At 39.6% G+C, this 22,715-nt stretch overlaps 1 protein-coding gene across 2 annotated transcripts; it reads right to left on the bottom strand.

Annotated features, from left to right (window-relative positions):
• Positions 1-201: 201 nt before the first annotated feature.
• tmcc3 (transmembrane and coiled-coil domain family 3) lies at positions 202-14,795 on the bottom strand. 2 transcript variants are annotated; one of them, XR_013786495.1, is made up of 5 exons: positions 14,618-14,795; positions 3,464-4,416; positions 3,116-3,251; positions 1,688-2,875; positions 202-1,338 (listed from the first exon to the last, which is right to left on the bottom strand). XR_013786495.1 is itself a non-coding variant. In XM_079454021.1 (4 exons), the coding sequence occupies exons 1-4, from the start codon at positions 14,663-14,665 to the stop codon at positions 2,573-2,575; spliced, it is 1,440 nt and encodes a 479-aa protein (XP_079310147.1). In that variant the 5' UTR covers positions 14,666-14,795; the 3' UTR covers positions 202-2,572. The 2 variants fall into 2 exon arrangements, 1 of the variants encoding a protein (XP_079310147.1); XM_079454021.1 differs by having other exon boundaries at positions 202-2,875.
• Positions 14,796-22,715: the final 7,920 nt, after the last annotated feature.

Below are 22,715 nucleotides of genomic sequence, written 5' to 3'. Positions count from 1 at the left end.
ACCTGGTCGTTGTTCAGGTCCAACCCTGCTTCTATTCCAGCATCTCAGGTCATAAACATGAAACACCCTGGAGAGATAGGGTTAGATACGTTTAAAAGAAAAAATGCTGTATATACATTTAGAGAAACACAGTTATATGGAGCTTTCCCACGAAAGACCGAAAGCACAGTTGTGAAATGTTCGAAAAAACAATGAACAACTAAAGAAAAATCAGGCAATTTATTTCTCAGTTCAGAGAATGTCAGACAGTTTCCTATGAGAAAACAATGGAGCGTGTCTATCAAAAAAACATCCTGTTGTTAGATCATAACATTCTGACAGTATTCACAGAAAATCGCCGAGATAATAACAGTCTTTCTGTCGATCAAACATGGGCATAAAAGGCATTTTAAAAGAATTTCTAAACAAACCAGTAGTTCAAGGACATGTGTGAATTCAGATTTTGTGTCTTATGCATTTTTCAGTCAAACCACAGGCAGGCAAACACTCAAAACTGACAGTGGTAATACAAGTGTGAGACTTTGCATTGTGGGAGTCACTGAAGCATAGATTAAACCAAGCATTCAACAATTTATACAAATCTAACAGAACACATCCCAAATAGTGTCGCAACTACTTAAACATGAAACAGGAGCGTAGGTCTTTGTTTCAATGAAGGCATTTCTATAAAACAAACGAAAATCATTGTTTCTGTCTATTATGACAACTACAGAAAATGTCAACCACATTTAAAACATTTCACAAATTTGGGCCTTGCGTTTAAAGTGCCGGTAAAAAAAACTTCAGGCCTAACAGTACAAAAAAATGCTTTATGTTAGTAAACAGAAGAATCTCACAGTCGTGTATCGATCCCAAAATGAAAAGGACGAAACGGCATATATTAATCGTCATTATTACACGGCTCGTTCGAATGCGTGGTTCTGATTGGTTGACAGGTTCCTTATTCCCAGAACGCAACATCTCAAAACCAAACGCACGGTAACCGGATGCAGCAAATCATTTTGACAGTTGTTTTTGACAAATTCAACAACTTTTGATAAAATACATGACGTTATATTTACAAATGACTACACCAAATTGCCTATTCGTGACATTTGAATGTCGTTTCTTATAAGTAAACGGAAGGCAAAATATTTCAAATTCACATTTCGTGTCCAGTTTTTTTCTCATGTGGAATAGGCCGTGTAATAAGCGAGATAATGTACAAGTAACAGTCTCTGTTATCGCAAAATAAGCCCCTTGAGTGACTTTATCGCAATTACTACACCGTTAACGTACACATTAAGTGAGGAATAATGGACTCCTGGCCGTTCAATTATTAGAAAGTTAACATACACCCTGAGGTGGTAATGCGGCCACGACATAAAGCGGATTTACAATGGGTTCACACCAAACGTGGCGAGTAAATGACATACATAGTCAATGTACAGACGCGAACTGGCTGTGCGAATGATGCGAATCGTTGGCCGTTTAATCGGCGAACGTGCGTCAATATATCCTTCCGCGCAGATTGAAGATATTTGTCATTTCGTGTCACTCACGTGAAAACATAAAGAGCGTGGAACGCGATTGTTCGCTTTTGGTGTGAACCCAGCATTACACCTCGGATGTGCATTAACTTTCTAATAATCCAATGGACCGTTGTTCAAATGTTTAATTTCAATGTTTGTCATCGTCTTTTAAATGCTGTTGATGGTAGAACTACTTTCTTGTGCATCTCATTTCTCGGAAGCTTGAGCCACATAGTGTGTGCAGGTAAGAGAGAGAGAGGGGCAGTAATGGGACAGAAAGGCCAGCGCCTGGTAAAGCGAGCGGACTCGGAGGTAGTAAAAAAAACATCACGCAAAACTTGGAAAGGATTGGTCTATAAAAATATATTTGTTATCGGTTATAAGCAGCAGGAAGAGGAAAGCGAACCAGTAGGCTATTCGTGTTTATAATTCATTTGGTTTTTCTATATAGTGCTTTTATTTATTCGATTTCAGTATTTGCACTTCTATATTGTTTTTGAAATGCTTTGTTTATTGAACCAAAACGTGTCAGTAATGCTGTGTGAGGTGACGGCCTGTAGGCTACGCTATAACCTTTCTGTTCTTTAAACTTGCCGAAGTGGTACGGAACTGTAATGCATACCCATAGACGTTTTTCAACCAATCAGATTGAAGCATTCAACGGGCCGTGGTATAACTAGACATAATAATGAATAATGAAGGGGTGCAGTTCAATTGTTATGAATATAAAGTAGCCTAGCAAAAAAGTTAAAATAAATAAAAACAACACTTTGTTCCTTACAAATTTTGCATTCGATTATGGGATAAAATATGAACGAGATTCAACTAAACAAATATTACCTACTCTGAAATCCAAAAATAAACCTGTCAAAAAGTGAATCTTTGCTTTTAAGACAGGAGACAAATGGAAACGTGTTTATCTTAAACAATACAGTCACAAAGATGGACCCGTTTCTGCTACAGTACATCAAGAACAGTCTCTCACACATTCCTAAAGCCATTGTCCTGGGACGGTCACATTGTGAGGGAACGTTTTAACATCGCCGCACGTTTCACATCCCTCATCTGGGCACCAGCATTCGCTCTACGGCAGACGTCAAATGCTCCCAGTTACTCCATCCGAACGCCAGTAGACACACACATACGAAAGTCCCGAACACGTGCAGACGACTCCGCATCAGTGGTGCAGAAAATTTTGCGGCTGTGGAGACGCACACCAAGATGACGGTGACAATGGCCAACATTATGTTGATGCATTTTCCCAGCAACACTTTGGCGTCCGTGCCTTCCAACTGCAAGGCCTGCTGCTGCTGCTGCTGTAGCTCTAACTTGCCCATTCGCGTCTGACAGGCCTCCAGTGCTTCCTGCAGACAGACGTCATGAAGGAATATTATAGAGGTTTGCACTGGATATAAGAAGGACGTTTTATAAAACCTCAGCACACACAAAGAACGTGGTATAGCATGCATCAGAAGCACAAACGTCAGGGGTTCAATTCAAGGGAAAACATTGTTAAAAAAAATGACCCGGACCATCGTAGTGAAAGTTGGGGGGGAAGAGCAAAATGTTAAAACGAGGGTTCGCCATCCCTTGCGTATATGTACCTGTATATCTCGTGCTCTGTCATAAACCTGATAGGCCATCTTCTCCTCTATGCTGGCCAGCTCCTGTTTGAGGTTAGCCGTTTCATTCTGATGGAGCTCTGTGAGATCATTCAGCTGGTCCTCCAACTGTTCACACCTTACACGGGAAACATTCAGCGTTAGTGTATCACAGAGAGATTATAGAGAGCAAATGTGTCTCCCAAGACCACCGTGATGTGTTTGGGATGTTAGTGTCGTCACGCATCACAACTGATAATGAGATATCAACTGAAAGAGATCCGAGCGCTACAATACCCATCATGAGCGGATTTTCAAAAAATGCAAATGATAACAAAACTGTATATTAACCTGTACCGCTCCTCCTGTAGTGTTTGTGTTATGCTCTCAAAGTCACATTTAATCTGGGTCTTCAAGGACTCGATGTCTTCTGCAAACAGATTTTGAGCCTCCCTCAACTCCCTGATCTCCTCCCAGGCCTCCGTCAGGCGACTGTTGTCCTCTTGGCCCCCTTGCTTCCCAAACCCGAGGTTCTGTCCCGTCACTCCCAATCCAGACACGTGACCATTACTCTCTACAGATAATGAAGTCTCCGTGGAGCATTCATCATCGCTGGGGTATTTGTGTTTGGAGGATAGCGTGGCACTGCCGCTCAGAACTCGGCCTCCTCCTTCCGCCTGCAGACCCCCACCGGCCTCCATGGAGCTCTTGAGATGGGCGATGTTATCTGCGCTGCCGAACTTGTTACGAATGAGGTTGGCTATCTCGCGGGACTTGCTAAAGAAGAACGGTGGTGACAGCGAGACTCCCGGGCCGATGGTTTTGACCTTGTCCAAATGCGGGTGCCGCCCGCTCCCCGTCACCAGGGTTTCCTTGAGGTTGTCTTTGGGAAACTCGTGGTAGGCTTTGGAGGGCGGGGGCGTGTGTTTGATCCCGTTCGAGATGTCGCACTCCTTCATCTTGCGCTGATACTGCTCGAGCTTCTTTTGTAGTTGAACGATGTTGTGCGCCGTTTTCTGGTTCTTTTTCTCGAACACTTGTTTGATGCGGCCGCTCTGCTGCTTGTCGGCGCTGCCGATGAGCTTGAGGTACTCGGCCACGTTTTCATCCTGTAGATTTTGCTCGATCCGCAGCTGCTCCTTGATCTTCAGTATTTTCTGTTGCAAGCTGTCCAGTGCAGGACGCGATCGTGAGACGTCTCGTCCCGCCAGGTCTGTTGTGTCCAGGTCTAAACAGTTCTCTGAGCCACCTCTACGCATGGCCGTCGGCACGCTGAGGGTGTTCCCGTCGCCAACCCTCTCCGCCTGAAAATAAATGAAATATATACAATTAATAACCAAATACAGATAACTGAACACCCCATTTTTTAAGAAGTAGAGACAAAAAATGCATAGTTTTCGTAGGAATAGCAACTATATGTAAGATTAATGCATTTCCAAGGTTGTTTTAAATGCACCAAGTCTGTAACCCTGTTACCCATCATTGCATAGTTTGTAAATATCATTATAATAATTTTATATAAGAAACTGTCCCTTTTCAAAGTGTTATACGGTAAATTAATATTAGTGCATAAACACAGTAAATATACATGTTTGTTTGTTGTTTATTTATTTAAAGTTTTGTTGAATGTTCGCCGGTTCCCGCCTCCTCCTTTCCCTACATCTACGAACTGTGTTACAAACTCTTAATAACAAAGCGAACTGTAGATTCTTTTCATTCTTAAAATGCATATTTAAAGAAAAAAAAACTGTGTGTAAACCAATAAAATAAATTAAAATCATTAAGCCGCGGTCAGACTTGACTTTGAGCATGCGAAGATCGTTCGGGGTTCGGTACGAATATGGGCGGGACGATTCCTCAATTTCTCGCAAGTCTCAAACTTGTACTTTGCTATGCAGCGAAATGCAAAATATCGTTGGACGTGCTTGCGTTTCCGGTCCTTCGCATGCGTATGAATGGAAGTCAACGGAGGGAAAAGTCAAGTGTGACCGCGGCATTATGCGTCCGGGATGCTCATGTGTGAAGCAGTGGCATTAAGCGCATTATTCTGCGTCCGCAATGCTCTCGACTGTAAATAATGTAGAAGAAAAAGTGGCTTCTATGAAACTTTCAAATGTCAGACATTTGCGTTGAAATCAAGTTCGTCTGTTACTACGGCAACCTGCCATCAAGCAGTGACAGGTCATCAGAGATCATGGACACCGGCTTTTATGACTCAACTGGAGAGAAGATGCAGACCGCAGGGAGAGAGCACACAGCCGACTGATTCACATCGGTCATGAATCTGAACCAATACATATAATCGTTTGTTTATTATGTTAAAGGAATTGTGCGTTTGCCTGATATGACAAAGTGAACCATTCATTTTCAAAAGCGCTACTTTGTATTTTATTTCATATTTACTTCAAACTAAGGCCGTCCGATTAATCGCAACATTATACAGTTTAGGTTTGTGTACTGTGAGTTTGCATATTCTATGTGTATCTACACACTCACGCAGTATATATTAATAAACATTTATATATAAATGTCAATATTTCCTACATTTGTATACATGTGTGTGTACGTGTATAAGGGGTGTGACGAGACGGTATTGTTTCTCGCGCGACCCCCAATACAATCACTACCCTAATGTGTTTGTAAATACAAAAATAATATGCACGAATCACAGACGTGTATTATGACAACACAAACTTTTATTTTGGATGCGTCTTTTGACCCCCTACTTAGCCAAGCGTAAACACCCGACTATCATTAAACTGCAAATGGGTGGGTACTGTCCGAAACAAACTTACTGTGCGCTAAGTTTTCCCGGTATATATACATTTTCAAGTTCATACTATTTCTACGTGGCCTGTGAATTGGGTTTAATGATTACATGACGTTCTGATGATGTGTGCTTGTCTGTCATTGAAGAACCTTTGACCCATTTGATGTCTTAAGGGTAGGAACAGTCCTGCGGAGAACTAGGTCAAGCGAATCAAACCTTTTTTGGAGAGTCTGTCGCGTCTAGCCTTTCTCACTTTCCCCTTCCTGCGTGACATCCCCACATCTGGTGTCTGACATGCATGACCGGTTATATATTTTATACATCAGTAGAACTTCTTGCACTGGCCCTAATCTGATCCTCGTATCATCTTTATAACAACTCTTGTGCAGTTGCGTAACATACATAAGCTGTGCAACTGCACTCCGGGCCTCACCATGACTGTGGTTTACATCCATTACAAGTCGAACAACACCGAGATTATAATCTAGACCAGGATTATTACTGAACAATGAGAGGCTATAGACGAAAGATTAGAGTTTGCATGTGCTCAGGGGGAGGTGACGAACATTCCTTAACACACACATTTTATATGAACCTTCTGTGTTTGTGTATGAGTTTCATTGCCGTCCATGTGCTTTAAATATCGCTGAGGGCTGCAAACAAAGCAATTTCCTTTCCCCTATATGTGCACGGCCTGCATTCAAATGAGAAGTGTGTGTGCGAGCCAGATGTGGAGAATGAGGAAATGAAAGCAGATAGAAGAAACTACTAAACAAGTGTCTGAGACAGCAGGTTTTCACATAACTACTTTAGAATAGATGCAGTTCCTCACACTTCGCGCACACACATGCTTTAACCTAAACAGGGTCGATTTAAAGATCACATCCGGACATTGTTGCCGAAATCTTACAAAAGAGTTCATCTGAACTCAAAGCTAATCCTGAAATCAAGGAATCTGTCATAATGAAAAGGGTTTTTCTGCCGGCAGTGTTCCCGTCAATAAGATTTAACAGGTTAAACTGCACACACAACTCGTGACTATGCATACTAGACAGAAATCAGTTGATCCCATCCCCATATATACACTAAAACAAAAGAATAGCATTTACATTAAGACAGAAAACTTTTCGGTTGAAAATAACAGAAGTAAATCCGTACATTTAAAAGCTGTTGAATCAATTATAAATAATGTTTAAATTGGGTAAATGTAAGTACAGAAATGTGGTAAATCTGAGTGACTCACAAATACATGTTAAAAATACAATTTCTTAATTTAATACTTATTTATTTTCATTAAATACACTTAAATATGTACATTTTAGAAAAAATTATTGTCGATTTTTCCTAAATTCATTTTTTTCCTGTTTTTATTTTTATGGATTCCGTGTTTTAGGTATTTTGCAGTGCAGGAGTAAGTGATGTGTTTGTCCGCATAACAAATTCTTCTGTAAACTATATTCAAAACCTGCAATTGTACTTTAAACCATAATGGGGAACAAATCTGTAAAAATAAGGTATTATGCACTTAACTATATTAATACACTTTCTTACCCGTTCATTTTCGTTTCTCTTTTGTATTCAGGTCTACTTTAGTACTTTCTTTAATATAGTAATGTCGTTTTTTTTATTTTACATGTAGAGAGAATTGTGCAGCATTTGAGAAATACTAAAAGGGCAGTTGTTCATTTCTAATTTGTCTCAAGTCATTTGAAAAAATCTGAATGTGACTTGTTACATCAGTACGAATTACACAATGTTGTCAACTGCTGAATCAGTCAAAGTAGTGACTGCATTAACAAGTCATTTGTCAAAAAGAAAACTGTCTCCTAATGAACACTTGTGGTCCGTTGTAGCCAGCAAATACACCATGATAGAAAGACACTATTTTGTTCATATTTTCAAAGTACCTAGTCGTTTTATCCCAGGTAGCACAATCCATCTGGTTTACTTCTATTTGACGTTGGCATTAACCTGCAATACATAGTTTGCTCACGTCACGAGCACGTCCGAACGTCGGTAATACGTCACGGAGACGTCCGAACGTCTGCAATACGTCACGGGGACGTCCGAACGTAGGCAATACGTCACGGGGACGTCCGAACGTCAGCAATACGTCACGGGGACGTCCGAACGTCGGCAATACGTCACGGGGACGTCCGAACGTCGGCAATACGTCACGGGGACGTCCGAACGTCGGCAATACGTCACGGACACGTCCGAACGTCGGCAATACGTCACGGGGACGTCCGAACGTCGGCAATACGTCACGGGGACGTCCGAACGTCGGCAATACGTCACGGGGACGTCAGAACGTCGGCAATACGTCACGGGGACGTCCGAACGTCGGCAATACGTCACGGGGACGTCCGAACGTCAGCAATATGTCACGGAAACGTCCGAACGCCAGCAATACGTCTGCTAAAGATCTGGAAAGATCTGCAGCATAATCTGCTAAACATCTTAGAAAGAGCTGTTGTTCATCCATTCTAAATCATAAACTCTTCTAGATGTCTATATGATGACTGACAGCAGATGTCTCCGAGATGTATTGCTGATGAAAAAACTATGAATTGTAGATATCTTGCAGATGTAATGTGCGCTATCAGGGATGTCATCACAGACTGCAACCTCAAAATTTGGCACCATTTATTTAGTAATACAGAAAACATACAGTACAGTACAACTGCGGTGAACTGCATCATGCGAAATTCTTGAACGTACTCGGTCGCTTTGGATAGAAGGGCTCACCAAACAAATAAGCATAAAATTAATAAACATGACATAACTAGGGTTGGGAACCGAAATATATCCGGTATGTAACTGGACCGAATCAAAACGCAGATTTCGGGCCACTTAAATGCTGAGGAAGACCTTGTTTGAGACGTTTGCCCTCACATGAACGAAAGTCGGAATACTCTGATATTACAACACCTCTTATATGATGGAATGATCCGAATTTGATATCTTTAGTACATTTTCATAACTTGCCTACATTATAACTATAGTGGTGAGCATTCAGATGAACTGTAATTAATAAATAAATGAAGTCAATCTAAGAAATATTAGGTATAGAATTATGGGAGATTGTTATCTTGAAATATATCGTCAACGTGAAATAAAATGACTCATTCCGTGAAATACATTTTCAAAAAAAAGCCTCGTCTTAGAGGTAAGAGAATAAAGCAACACCAAACCTGCACGGACAAACAACTTAAATCCTAATTATACTTAAGGGCCAAAATCTTATTATATATGCTTCTGCTTGTATTAAAGTATTACAAAGTGTCAAACACAAATAGTTTCCAAATGAATTGTTTGACTGTATGGCTGACCTCATACCTTAGCTTATCCTGTCTTAAGCAGCGCTTCTGGAATGTGCCGCAGGAAACTGTTATGCTAGAGGAGACTACAAAAAAACAATGCTGTTCTTTTGATCACCACTTTCTAGTAAGGAAGTAAACAACCGTCTCATTTTTATATGCAGTAAAGCTCAAGTACACTTATTTAAAATGGTATTTGATTTTCTCACCCTCAGATTTTTCCCACCCTGTATAAATGTCTTTGTTCTGCTGAACAAAGATATTTGAAAGAATGTCAGTTCTGCCAACAGATCTCATCCCCATTTACTACCATAGGGAAAATGAATACCACGAGAGTCGATGGTGGATGAGATCTGTTCTTCCAAATATCTTCCTTTTGTGTCCAGCAGAACAACGAAGGATAAACAGGAATTGGAACAATCTATACGATGACAGAATTTTAATTTATGGGTGAACTATCCCTTTAAAACTTATATTAAAGCCTCCAGTATTCTTATTGGCAAAACGCTTTGTCTGGGAAAGATGTAAAAAAAAGCGAATTCAGAGTTTAGTGTCAAAACGGTATAGTCGGCAAAACCACAGAACTATTTAAGTCAGGAAAAAGTTAAGACGTTAACGTTTTTTTAACAATGGAAGCAAGGAACAGTGCTAGGGCCGATAACCTTTGACCATATCTCACCCTTACGGTTAGTTTATACAACAGCAACCATAGCGTCATCAATTTCTGGCATTTTCTTCTTAGTTCCTCTGTGACTCGGTATTAAGTATCGTTTTCATGAATCCAACAATTTAAGAACAAGTCTCCTCCGGTCATTTTGGACACAGGGTTTTCAGTTCTGTCATGTACAAAATGTTTTAGTAGTACATCAAGCTAAACTCAACCTCAACCACAACCAGTTACAATGAAACCGTTTGACTTTATACAAAAATAAAAGCCGTTTATCACAATCGTGCTTGGCTACATACATGACGTGAAATGTTAAAGCTACAAATCGAATGCAGTCTGAAGGCCTCTCGTCTACGTTATCGTAAACTTTCACAGTGTGGCTTGTTAATCTCATTCAAATCAGGCACCAATACCACAGACAAACTAGAGAACTGCATCCTCATTTGAAAGAGATCCTTTTACCAGCTTCAAACTATGTATACAGTCACAAAGTAAAAAAAGAGGCACGTGACAAACTGGATGAGCTGTAAATATACCCCACCAAGTCATTCTTCCTGTACACAAATCCACGTCCTGAGAAATACGTTATCACGCTGTTGTTACTTCTAACACATAAACCGTATCTGCAGATACAAGACTTGGGTGTGTCCAGCTGTTAGGTCATGCATAAACTTGCCCGTCTTGCAAGTCACGTGACTAAGTTCGGAGAAACACAGCAGGGAGAGGCATATAATGTAGATGTTGTGTGGGAATGACAAAAGCCATTGTTGAGGTTTAATCACACCCAACAATCTCTGAAACGCGCGTTCGAATGCATAATACTGACCAATGACCGTATCAGTATACGTACAGACATCAGAGATGCTGGTGATGAAAACAGATGGACTTCCTGTACTTTATATGAAGAACTGACACCTGTCTATACATGCACAGCATGCAACGAAGCAGTTGTTACATGCCGTGCAAATTTTTGTTATTACGTCACGTGGAATTAACGGACTGTTATGAGTTAACACGTGTGGTATGCAATCAGTTACAACATAGACATTTAGACTTAAAGGTACGGTTCACCCATTCATGAAAATTCTGTCTTCATTTGTTCGACCTCATGTTGTTCCAAATCTGTATAATGTCTTTGTTCTGATGAACACTGAGAAAGATATTTGGAAGAATGCTTGGAACCAAGCACTTCTTTGCCCCCATTGACTACCATGGTAGGAAAATTTGCTTTTTTAATTTGTCTTTGCTCTGTTACACGAAAATACGAAATTTTGAAGAATGTAGGAAAGGAAAAGTTCATGGGCACTTTTGACACAATCTTAATTTTCCTACTATGGCAGTCAACGGAGGCCAAGATCTGTTCGGTTCCAAGAATTCCTCCAAATATCTTTCTCTTATTGTTCTTTTAAGCTGCCAGTCTATACTTTTTAATGCAGTTGATAGCAGATTTGGTTCTGCTTATTTAAAAAGAGGAAGAGAAGCTTTGTTTGATTGATGCCAAGATGACTTTCTTAACTCTGAAACTTGAATGGATCCGAAATGATCCAGTGGTGTCTCAAGTAATAGACGTATTACGTTCCCTGAACTTCTTCGTGGTTAGTTTCGCTTTAACCGTCTCAAATATCACATGGTTCATCCTCGGGCTCACTAAAATCTGGCACGTCATTGTGTTTGTATATTTGTCAATAACAAGAGCCGAAATCCGCGGAATTCCATGGAGTTTTCCGGGTAGATCTGCGGGCGCATATTCCACGCCTCCTTATCAGGCTCTTGTTCGCTGAGTGTGGCTCTTGCTACGAATTAAGCGCTCTTACGAGGAAAGACCGCAACCTCTTGTGTCTGTAGCTAGAGAACCTCATGTGGTTGGGAAGTGAGGTTTACCTTCACATCTCTCTCTCTCTCTCTCTCTCTCTCTCTCTCGAAAAACGAGTAAACTTGCATGGTCACAATCTCTGCAAAAACATCACTCGATAATGTATATTTTAAGCCGCAAATGAGACCGTTTTAGTCGCAGTCTGGAGCCCTGCATTTGTATTCCAGAACACATAAGATCTGCTCTGTTTCAAACCAAACTCATCCACAAGCTTTCTGTTGTTGAATATTCTGGGGCACAGTCAGTTCCACAATCTCATTTATCACGAAATAACTATAAGTTATGTTCGCACAGGACATAATGTCACCACAGGGACCGAAACGCTAATAATTCATAGCGAGGTAGAGATTAAACGTGTCCTACTCTCCAAGTGCACAACATGTAGACACCAAAAATGTTGAGCGCATCAAGAGTACACAGGTTATCCTCAACAACAGAAATACTGTTAAAGAGAACAAGACTGTGCAAGAAACTGTCAAACTATTTGCGCTACAAACCGGTATGTTTAGAATTATAAAAATAAATATAAAATTATACGGAATATTATTCCAATAACTACAAGGAGCACAACAAACCTTTTTTACAGCTGTGGATGACACCAGAAGCCAGAAAATGTATTGGAAAAAAACGTGAGGTGTATATGGGGTTTTGGGTGGTTTCCAAGTCCTCCAAAGCCCAACATCATGTCTTAAAGGAATAGTTCGCCTTCCAAATGAAAATTCTGTCATCATTTACTCAACCGGTTGTCTTTTTAAAACTAAAATCTAACTTCCTTTCGCAGAACACAAAAGAAAATATTTTGAAAAATGTCGGTACCCAAAAAACCACTGGTATGGACACAAAACCAACGCAAGTCAATGGGGACCAGCAGTTTTCTGTTACCAACATTTTTCTAAATATTTTCTTTTGTGTTCTGCAAAAGGAAGTTAGATTTAAGTCCTTTAAGACATGATGTTGGACTTTGGAGGACTTGGAAACCACCCAAAACCCCATATACACCTCACGTTTTTTTCCAATACATTACAGAAGAAAGTCAGTCGTACGGGTTTGAAATGACAAGAGGGAGTGTAAATAATGAGAGAATTTCCATTTAAGGTGAACTACTCCTTCAATGATAATCTTATCGGTCTCCTGCCCCGAAGATTTTGTATTGCCCAAGACGAAACCGTAAATCTGGTCACTTGGAAAAGTAACAGCACACCTCTCCTTGCTAAAGAAATGTGATTTACGGCATTAAACAAAATATTTCTAGCACAAACACTGGGAGGGCAAAAGACATGCCGATGTTTGCCTTGGCAAACACAACTAACAATCATTGTTTTAAAACAACAGTATCTGCTGTATAAATGTACAGTTTATTCTCCATCGCTTCACCAATGTAGTAATCGATACAGACAGACACTACGCGTTTATAAAACATCAAGCTGTACACGAAAAGCACCGCCACAATGGCGCTTTCTCTCACGAATTAATAATGCATGAATTGCTCGACACATTAACACATTCAATTAAGCTCTCAATTTACTCAAAGTGCAAATGTGCTTGACAGCCTCTGACAGTTGATACACTCCTTCGTGTTTAAAAAGACACGCTCTCCGAGATCTTTAAAAGGGTGATGATGTGGGTGCAGGACAAGTGTGGGACACACGCCGTCCCAGTGCCGGGGTCGAGGGCGCACACACAACACACTGGAGCATTTGTTCGACTTACAACAGCCCGTCTCAAGACCCGAGCACATGTCGCAGCACGCCACCCATCACCCCGGTGTTACAAATGCATTTAGGCGTGTGTGAAACAGATACTTGGAATAGCGAATTTCATGACTCGCAACTATAAGCGTTAACTCGTATGGGGAAACACCAGCGTAACCGGTCCAACTAGAACCAATGATCGCTATTGTCCGAACGGATTGCCTTTGAAAATGCTCTGATGTGCAACACAAGCAGCTAGTAAACACTTTCACAATGGGGATTTGTAGTGAACTGGTAGATGTTTGTCTGCTGTTTATACTAGTCATAAAATCCCAGTGGATGCTAATGGGAAATGCAGAATGCAGTAAAAATAAACCTCTTTGTATATTGTTGAAACTAGTAACTTTGTATAAGCACCTATCGTACTATTGCTCTTTTATGACATATCGCCTATTGCTCCTGAACTCTTTTTAAGTCGCTTTGGATAAAAGCGTCTGCTAAATGACTAAACGTAAATACCGACAAAAGAAACAATAAACTAATATAATTATATAATTATTGATTAAGACATTACCAGACCATGTTTGGTCGGATGTTTTCAGGGTTGATTTAATTTGTAGTGTCTTATCGACTGAGTCGAACTTGATATAGTATTTACATTAACTCACTTAGCAGACCAAAGCGACTTACAAAGATTTTAAATACCGCGGTTGGTTAAGATGAATATACAAAGAACAATACTTTACACGATTTCAACGTACTTTGTATCTCATAACGCTATGCACAAATAATGCATGCATGCAAAAAAATATGCATTTGTATAATTAACCATTTACATATGTAGCTCCTTACCCAAGTATCCGTACAAAAAGGAACCCCGGTTTAAGTAACCAAAGTGTCTACATACGTAATTGTAGTTAAACCAATACATCTCAGGAAAAGAATAACAAAGTCACGATAGCGGTAACGTTACCATGAACTCCAGCACGCAAAATACGGTTTCCAGCGCCGACGTGGTAAAACCGCGATCATTTCACGAGCCGCGCGCGTTATTCGCGAACAGAAGCGTTATCGATAACCGTACGGAGCACGATTTGATGACAGCTCGAGACGTGCATCTCGAGCGCATAGGCTTAGATAGATAACATACCGCGCGGATTAAATCACACTCGGACGTTATTTACCATGTCGCCGTGTAAGAAGGAGTTCCTCTCGAGTTCGGCGCCGGGCATAGTTCACTTCAGTCCGGTCCGGTGAAAGTGGACTCGCGTGTCGTTACGGCGGTGATTCGCTACATTGCGTAGCAGTACAATGTGCCTCGCGCGCTCACTGTGTATGTTCCTCTTTGTAATCCGCACGAGACTCTAGCGTCAGCGTTCAGCCCAATAGCGTTCGGGCGCGCGCGCGAGAGAGAGAGAGAGAGAGGGGGGCGGGACTCTATCCCGTTATGGCGTGACAGTCATTTGGGGGAGGTGCTACAGGTGGCAAAAAACTGTAAAACATAATATCATTTTTTTCCTGTAACTGCTTCTGACACAATGATGGAACCTTGTTTAAAACTACAGAAATACTAATACACGATGTTTGTTCAGTTCATCACCAATGCAAACGACAAAGCAAGAGGAAGGTAAAAAGAAGATAAACGTCTGCTTTTATCCACAGCGACCGGTACGTTTGAATCTATGTGCGAGGATCGATCCCATGACCTTGCGTTGCCAGCACCACGCTCTTAACACTGAGATACAGGAAGGCGTGAGTAATTGATCTGACCTAGAAATGATGTCACAAGATAGCCCCTCGCCATAAATATCCATTATACGTAACGGCATTAATCTTTTATCAGACAAACCTTTTCAAATGAGTCCTGAATATTTAAACGTCGGCTGGTCTGAAAGAGTTGTGTGTCAAGGCCAAACGGATTTAGAGCGTGTCAAGCTTTACGAACCTCTCTATCTTTTTCACACACACACACACACACACACACACACGCACGCACACACACACACACACACACTCACACACACACCAAGCGCACACACACCCACACAAACACACACACAGTCTCACAGTGAGTGTTATGGAAGGTGGAGGTCAGAATCGCAAGGTCTGAACTCACTGAAAAGGTTTGTGTAAATTTGTTTTTACGTTATCACATTTACATTTATTGATTTGGCAGATGCTTTGATCCAAAGCGACTTACAAGTAGGAGATGCATGTAACATTTTGTCAACACGCTTGGCAGTACTGTTAGTTTACAAGGCCATGCTAATAGGAGGATTAAAGCTGAACTGTAAAAAATTGAATTTTACATGTTTTTTTCCGATTTTTTTTGTGTATTTCTTAAATGGGGTCAAAAACTTAAAATTACAGAAAGAGAGTACGAAATTTCAATTTTACAGGGAAAACTTGTTGTTTTACAGTTTATTTCTAGCTCCCCAACTGCATCCCAGCTGCCAGAAAATGTATTTTTTTACAGTTTATTTTTGAAATACTGTCAAAAACTATAAAATTACAGGACAAGGCAGTTTATATTTGAAATACGGTCAAAAACTATAGAATTACAGGACAAGACGGTTTATATTTGAAATACGGTCAAAAACTATAAAATTACAGGACAAAACGGTTTATATTTGAAATACGTCAAAAACTATAAAATTACAGGACAAAATGGTTAATATTTGAAATACGGTCAAAAACTATAAAATTACAGGACAAGACGGTTTCTTTTTGAAATATGGTCAAAAACTATAAAATTACAGGACAAAACGGTTTATATTTGAAATACGTCAAAAACTATAAAATTACAGGACAAAACGGTTTATTTTTGAAATACGGTCAAAAACTATAAAATTACAGGACAAAACGGTTTATATTTGAAATACGTCAAAAACTATAAAATTACAGGACAAAACGGTTTATATTTGAAATACGGTCAAAAACTATAAAATTACAGGACAAAACGGTTTATATTTGAAATACGTCAAAAACTATAAAATTACAGGACAAAACGGTTTATTTTTGAAATACGGTCAAAAACTATAAAATTACAGGACAAAACGGTTTATATTTGAAATACGTCAAAAACTATAAAATTACAGGACAAAACGGTTTATATTTGAAATACGGTCAAAAACTATAAAATTACAGGCAAGACGGTTTCTTTTTGAGACTGTATATTTCTGTTTTTACAGTTTTACAGTGTGGAGTAACCAGTGAAGTTTTTGTTTAGTAGACACAAGCCGAGTTGACCCATGAACAGTTATTGGTTAGTTGAAGTTGAGAAAGATGCTGCAGTTTGGGTGGAGGCTGTCAGTTCATTCCACAAAAGGGGAACCTACGTGCAGCCGCATTCTGGACTTGAACAAAACAAACTCTTTCATCATTTACTCACCCACCCTCATGATTATGTATGCCTTTCTTCTCCAGAACATAAAAAATATTTTTTAAAGAACGCTGGTAACCAATCTAGAATCAAAATTGAGTTATCGTAAGTAACTAATGAAATATTGTTGGGGTGAAATTCTGTACGCATATGCTTCTGGTGTACTAAAACATGAAATGTACTTTCTCCTCCACTTTAAGTAACACAAACATTATCAATTTCTAGATCAACACTATTCATGGTATGCTTGTTCTTGCTTGTTATAATAAAAATATAGGCTTAATGTATTAAAATGATGGCTGAGAAACAAAGGAAACATACAAAATGATTTAAAATGTATACTTTGAATGCATTGTACATCGACTTGGATAAAGTATCGACCAAGTGCAAACCGATAAACACAGAATCTATTATTTTGGGATTTTATGGCGCACTTCCACCGAAATAACCTGGAACTATTTGTCCCAGGAACGTATTCCACAGGAACATTTAAAAACCATTTTTATGAGTTTGGGGGACCAATTTATCCAAAGTCACTTCGAGTGCATTACAAGTCAAAGTTAAGGTTCACGTTCCCTTGGGATCAAACCCAAGTCCGTTTCAGTCGCAACGCTCTTAGTAAAGAACATATGTAATACTAGCTGCCCTCTCCTGCTTTTCTGATCGAAGTCAATTTAGATCTGCAATACTTCAACATCTTGCTTAACTACCACCAGTTCTGGTACCTCAAATCTCCTGCGGTTTTGAAAACAAATGTAGAACATCAAATATTCACCAGCTGTAAATATACTGTTCTCGAGGGCCTACTTTATTTCAAGTGTGCGAAATAGCCCTGCCGGCAATGCCAAAGGCACATATACACATTGAGGCTGATGTTCCATTTAGCATGATGTGCATGGACAGACAGTTCAATGAGTTCTCGAGTACAGCGCACAAACATACACACTCCAAACACAAGCGTCTTACACAATCATAGCAGCACTTATTCTACCTGTGAGAGCTTGCACATACATTCAGATCAGAGAAGATCACGTCTGACTCTTGAACATTGTGTGTGTGCACAAACACATAAGGACAATGTTGGGTTATTCGGCAGCGTTGCGAGCGTTATGCTGTTAGATCCATTAAAAAGTTCAATAGAAGTTCATCGAACCCGACACGGTGAACAGCCGTGACCCCGAACCACTGATAAATCCAAGCAAGGAAGACAACAGAAATGTAATGAATGTTTTTTGAATGTTGTCCAATGTCAAAAATGGTTACGGGTTCAATATTAGATATTCCCCATGTTCTCTTGACCAACGATAGTGTAAAATAGGTGACAGAAAAACGAGAATCCCACTGCGACATTACGGTAACATCTTGACAACATATAAAAAACCTAGTTATTTTGTATTCCCCCCAAAGATTGGACTACTTTGTTTTCGAGTTTCTTCATCAATATGGAGCTGTCAAACAGCTGCGTCCCTCCACTAAAGCACTTCTGCATTTTAATATCGTGTCCTCAATCTCTCATACAGACAGATGGTAATGAATCCGTTTCAGTGACCTACAGACTGTAGCTGCCAAACAGAATTAAATGAATGAATCATCACATCTGCTCCTGCGGGAACACACAACTGCCTCCGAGTTTGCAGCCATCGATTTGATGTATGGCCTTGGGTTAACAAGCTTAAACGTATGTACTCTATGCAAAAGCGAAGCACATTTGATGAATATATTAGACATCATTTGACCGATATTTCCCTGCATACTTATAGTTATAGCACTGTTTATTTATTACTTAACATTTCCCATGACCACACATAGGGTCAGCATAGAGAATGGATGGAGGTCTGTGTGGCACATCTACATAAACACAAATTCATGTGCATGGTTTAATATTTTCTTTTTTTTCTCAAACCAAAACACACACACAAATGCACACAGCTGTCAACGGGTAGGAATGGGTGTTTTAAAGGATGTGACTTCTATTTTTAACAATTTGTGAAAAGCCATTACGACGCCTATTGGTTGTTATGTAACTGAAAAAAGCCTTAACAAAGCCTAAATATTGACCAGTGCTCTTTACTCACAAAATTCCCAGGAACATGGGTGAAGAGAGACATTGGAACAAGCTAAAATGGAAAAGGTTTTCACTAAAAAGCTATAAAAGTTAAAGGGACGAACAATACAAACACGCAAAAAAAATCCATGTAGTTCCAAATGCTTCCGTTCCAACTTTCCACGGTTAACCGTTTAACCAAAGAAATAAAAAGGCCGATCCAAACCTATGCTTTTGTCTCATTCTTCTTGTACCTGAAGCTATACAATATCAGCTCAAATCTATTTGTGCATATTTATCCATTCTGACTCCCGTATAAATGTATAGGGATGCCAAAAGTGCGTTGAAGCTTAACCCCAAACCATCTCCATCCAACTGCGGAAAAAGACCCCAAACAGGTGGCCAGTCCATTGAATGGCCAAAACAGACCAACAAATAATTCCCGTTCACAACAGGCAATTCCAACAATTCAAGCTGATGAACCGGAGTACCGAAACACAGCAGCGCAGAGACAACCAGGGACTCACCATGCTACCCATTCAGCCATTATTTGTACTACTGATGCATATTTATTTTTGGTGTATCATGTTTGAACCCTTGTTGGGTTAAGAACCATTGACATCAAACCTGACGTGAATCACGTCCTGATATGGCTGTAAATGCAAACGTGAATAAGATATGAGATCTAAGAAAGGAAGGTTTTTTATGTTTCTTTATTAGTCTCACGCAAATGTAATGATTTAAGAAGAGCTGGAATATAATGTACAACTCCTATATGGACTCTTGTCATCAATAGGCTTTTTTTATTCATCAAAACATTTGCATTTGCACAATTGAAAGATAATGAAATTGAACTTTTTGGTTAACAGCCAGTCAAACGGGATAGACGCAAGTTTGCAAGCTTGATCTTTTATCGCTCCTGTGTCCATTCATTAGTTTCTTACACATCCACTTTCCTTTGTCTTATCAGTAAACTAGCGCTGCAGACAACATAAAGGAAAGATAAATCACTAAAAGATAAAAGAAAAGTGACTTTTGGTCTTTCAGGTCAGTCATCCCTCCCGCGGGACATGACATAATGGCTCTGGGATTTAATCTTCTGAAGGGAGAGATGAAAAGGTACACGTGCACACAGAAATGCATCGGCCGTTCTTCCTTTTATCTCAGCCAATGGCTGCTATTTCTTTCATGACACACCAGAAGTGCAGGTAGACAGGATTTTACCGTCTACAGTAAAAGATCTGAAATCTGAAAATCCCCTCTGCTTTTCAAGAACCAACAGTGACCGCCAATTCGTATGAAAGTTCTGGCATTGTTTGCATGTAACCTTATGATTTATTTTCGCAGAGAATCCAACCAAACTTTATTGGTCTAAATGCTGACCGCTGGTTTCCGAGGCATCTATTGATTCCATGGTGGGCCTGTATGAATTCAAATGTGCGTTTATTGAGATTTTAGGTTCGGAAATGGACTGTATCGTACTGTTGAACTAAAATACAATTGACAGTCTCTCAAGGGAATTTGTCTTGATGTCACATTATTAATGATAAAAAAATCATCTTCCTGTCATCCACAAGTAAATTATTAATGAATACAGTCTGTGTGTATAAAATGACCAAATACTTGAGTCTAAATATAGCTCCTTTTCATCCAAGAAATTAAATCTGCCAGGTCCGTCGACTGGACAAGCACATTAGCTATTTCTTCAATGCCGACATATGTTCAATACGCCAAAAGCTGCAATAGGTAATCTTGTTGCAAATAAAAACGGTTATTGAAATAAATGTGCGGATAAAATGGTCTCCTTACAAAACCTTCATTTACAACAATAAGCTTATTATAATGAATTTTACGTGAACTCTCGGGTCAGATTTCGTGGAGAAAATCAGTTTGAAGTCATTTGACTGAAGTCAGCTAAATGATATGAAGTAATTGGAGATGTATGTTTCAAAGAGAGGCGATAGAGAAGCTTTTGTTGAATTTTGTGATTCATAATCTGTACAGGAAGGGCCCACCCACTGCATGTTGTCCTAAAACAATCCCCTCACAGTATGAGTCTCTTTCACCAAAGCTTATGCACACGATAGTCAAAGTAAAACAACCTGCGTATAAATACCAATGTCATCTGTAGTTTCTTTCACAGTAAAGACATCTTTTTTAAAAATCTAACTTAGACAAACTAACTGTTTACTATATTGACGTAACATTCTGGGTTCGAAGCGACTCTGGAGCATTTTAACTTCTTTACGATGTTCAATATGCTGGCTTCTCATGTTTGACATGGTCAACAAAAAATGTGTCGGACGTAGTATTTCCGTGCCCCATACACTCCCCTAGCTTTCGGAAGTTTTTATCCGACCGTGAAATTCCGTTACCAACTTTTCTTAGTCCCTTATAGGACAATTCTCCTGGAAAAGCACGCCAACACGTCAACCAGCAAGAGCGAGAAAAAGACCACGCCCATCAATTTCCCTGCATCCACAAAGTTCTGCTGTGTTTGTCTGTTCACTGCATTTGGGTGATGAATGTTATGTAAATGTTGGATGTAACGCTGGATTTGCAGACGGTTTGAAACGGATGAATGGCCCCAGCACTAAAAGACGGCGGTCATGAACCCCACGCCGTTGTCTGTGCTTCGTTGGCAACTGGTGCGTACGTGCATAAGGTAAACAACACAAACGAATAGCGAATCGAAAGTTATGCAGGGATAATGCGATGATGTGTTGTGTGCTCGTGCATAAGCTCCGCCCCCTGCACGCGTATCAGGAGATCAACTATTTTCGGAAATAATCTTTTATCTGATATGATCAGACTAAAGACTCTTCGAAGATACGAACTATGCAGTACTACTCTATAGGTACTCAAGATTAATATGAGATAGATTGGCAGAAACTGCGTGTTACATCCACTTTAAGTCTGTTTACAGTAAGGCATTTGACATATACGTCTATGGGACAAAACATTTCTAATGGTTTTTATTTTTGTTGTATACATAATTCCGTATAGGCTGTAAAGAAATCATTAAAAATATATATTTGCAATATAACGTTTTTTGACCATAGTTTCAAAACTTAACTTTAAATAAAAACCAGGGCCCACAAATAAACCATAGAATAACAGTTTTCCCTGTAAAATTCTGCGTTTTCCCAGTTTTCATCTATTTTTTGTCATTTACGTTGTTTTAAATTGATCATGTTTTTAAAATGACATGAAATATATGTACAATTCCATATAATTACAGTTTCTGGACAATTTTGGGGAAATTATTACAGTCTGTCTGTATGTATGTGTTTTCTGAGCTGTCAAATGATCCAAATAGCACTTGCTTTAGTGGATATTTGTAGGATCTTTGCGTGTGCTCATGCAAACATTACCAAATTTACCGGATCTACATGATCATTAATTCAAATACACACAAGTTTAGTAAATCAATAACACACCTAACATAACCTCATGTCATAGTTTACAATATCTATGGACTAGTTTGAAAAGGTGTGTATCTGAATTTGGTTACCATTCCATGCTATCCAGAGAGCTTAACTTTAACTCTGAATGTTGATTTAAGTACATTATGTACAGGGGGTGGGATCGCGGGGGCTCTAAACAATTGCAATATTTAGTAAACTGCATCCATCTGGCACACGGAATCGATATAGATGTCGACAGTGTACCACTATATCAGTTGGCTTTATAAAACAATATATTTTTCTAATTTCTGAAGCGTGTGGCGTCCCTTCCCTCACAGGCAAGCGTTGTCTTCCTCTGCACATTCTATATACAGTAAGAGCAGAAAAGATGGAAATGCAAGTGCGGAGATCCGACTACTATCTGGGCCAGTGCTAAATTTACTGCATTA

Source organism: Barbatula barbatula (genome assembly GCF_947034865.1).
Source record: "Barbatula barbatula genome assembly, chromosome: 4".
NCBI classification, from domain to species: Eukaryota; Metazoa; Chordata; class Actinopteri; order Cypriniformes; family Nemacheilidae; genus Barbatula; species Barbatula barbatula.
The sequence above is the reverse complement of the archived record's forward strand: the minus strand, read 5'-3'. Positions and strand labels throughout refer to the sequence as shown.

What these genes read in the sequence shown, in the direction of transcription:
- tmcc3 (XM_079454021.1), bottom strand. Translation starts at nt 14,665, where the DNA reads ATGCCCGGCGCCGAACTCGAGAGGAACTCCTTCTTACACGGCGACATG. An exon ending in CTACAGGAGGAGCGGTACAG is followed by an intron (nt 3,252 to 3,463) that starts GTTAATATACAG and finishes TTCCCGTGTAAG; the next exon opens with GTGTGAACAGTTGGAGGACC. An exon ending in ACAGAGCACGAGATATACAG is followed by an intron (nt 2,876 to 3,115) that starts GTACATATACGC and finishes GTCTGTCTGCAG; the next exon opens with GAAGCACTGGAGGCCTGTCA.